The sequence below is a fragment of the Callorhinus ursinus genome, unplaced genomic scaffold (genome assembly GCF_003265705.2).
Source record: "Callorhinus ursinus isolate GAN/ISIS: 27379988/994484 unplaced genomic scaffold, GSC_fseal_2.0 scaffold9281, whole genome shotgun sequence".
Lineage (NCBI taxonomy): Eukaryota > Metazoa > Chordata > Mammalia > Carnivora > Otariidae > Callorhinus > Callorhinus ursinus.
Genome location: NW_027406331.1, coordinates 701 through 1,715, shown reverse-complemented (window position 1 = coordinate 1,715; position 1,015 = coordinate 701). Strand labels below are relative to the sequence as shown.

The 1,015-nt window shown below is 45.3% G+C and overlaps 1 protein-coding gene across 1 annotated transcript; it reads right to left on the bottom strand.

Moving 5' to 3' along the window:
* Positions 1-77: 77 nt before the first annotated feature.
* On the bottom strand, positions 78-808 carry LOC112819095 (KRAB domain-containing protein 5-like; the record flags this gene model as incomplete). The annotated part of the gene is made up of 2 exons (XM_025866131.1): positions 78-187; positions 682-808. Coding segments are annotated over 2 exons (237 nt in total), but the record flags the coding sequence as incomplete, so codon positions are not given.
* Between the last annotated feature and the right edge of the window lie 207 nt (positions 809-1,015).

Here is a 1,015-nt window from a genome sequence, read left to right as displayed (position 1 = left end):
GCAGAGCGACTGGAACCACATTTTAAGGTCTACCTTCCTCCTTCAGACTTGGACCTCACCTCTGGCATCTGCTTCATTCATTCCCACCTACCTGGATGAAAGGCTACTGTCTCCTTTCTCTTCCCATCCCAAGGGTCCTTCGTTTGCTCCAAAAAGGAGACCAAATCAGGCTTTGACACAATGAGACCTGTTTAATAGAAAAACGGAATATAACTATTGCTGGAGATTCTTTCAATCCACTATTGTGCTCAGCAGAGACGACAGAACATTGTAGAATTCTAAAAGATGATTTCGCATCCCAAACACTGTTGACCAACAGCCCCTTTAGAACATGCAGGAGTTTCAAATATTCGCATCCTAACTTGCACTTCCAAGTACTACCGATGCAATAATAAGGACTAAAAATTGGAGTTTAAATGCGGGCAGTACCATTTTATGCCACTCCAGGTTTAGCATTGCCACTAATCTGCAGAAATGATGTTACCTTAAGGAAGGGGGAGCTAAAGCTGAAAAGCAAACATCACGAAGATTTTTGTCTACATCTACAAATCCTTACTTTTGTTCCTTAGTGCAGTGATCTGAATTCCAGTTGTGCAAAGAAGAATCATCCAAGAGACAGTCTTCAAAGGAAGAACGAAACCCTGAATGTGGTTTGGGAAATCTGGAAGGAGTTATTCTCACCCAGGAAGAGGAGGTGTCCGTAGTTCTCTAACATCACATCCCTGTACAGTTCCCGCTGAGTGTGGTTCAGGCATCCCCACTCCTCCTGAGAGAACTCTATGGCCACATCCCTGAATGTCAGCAGTGCCTGCAATAAACACCACAGTCACCAGGTGGCCACAGGCAGGGTTCATAATGGCCCCTAGATCAAAGAGGGAGTTAGTGTCACCGGCCAGACCCAAGACCTGGCCTTCACTGCCTGATTGTACCCACCAAACTTTATCCCACACTTGACTTAACCTCTTCTTTCCACCTTATCCCTTACTTCAACCAAAACACCCCATGGGCAGAGTCT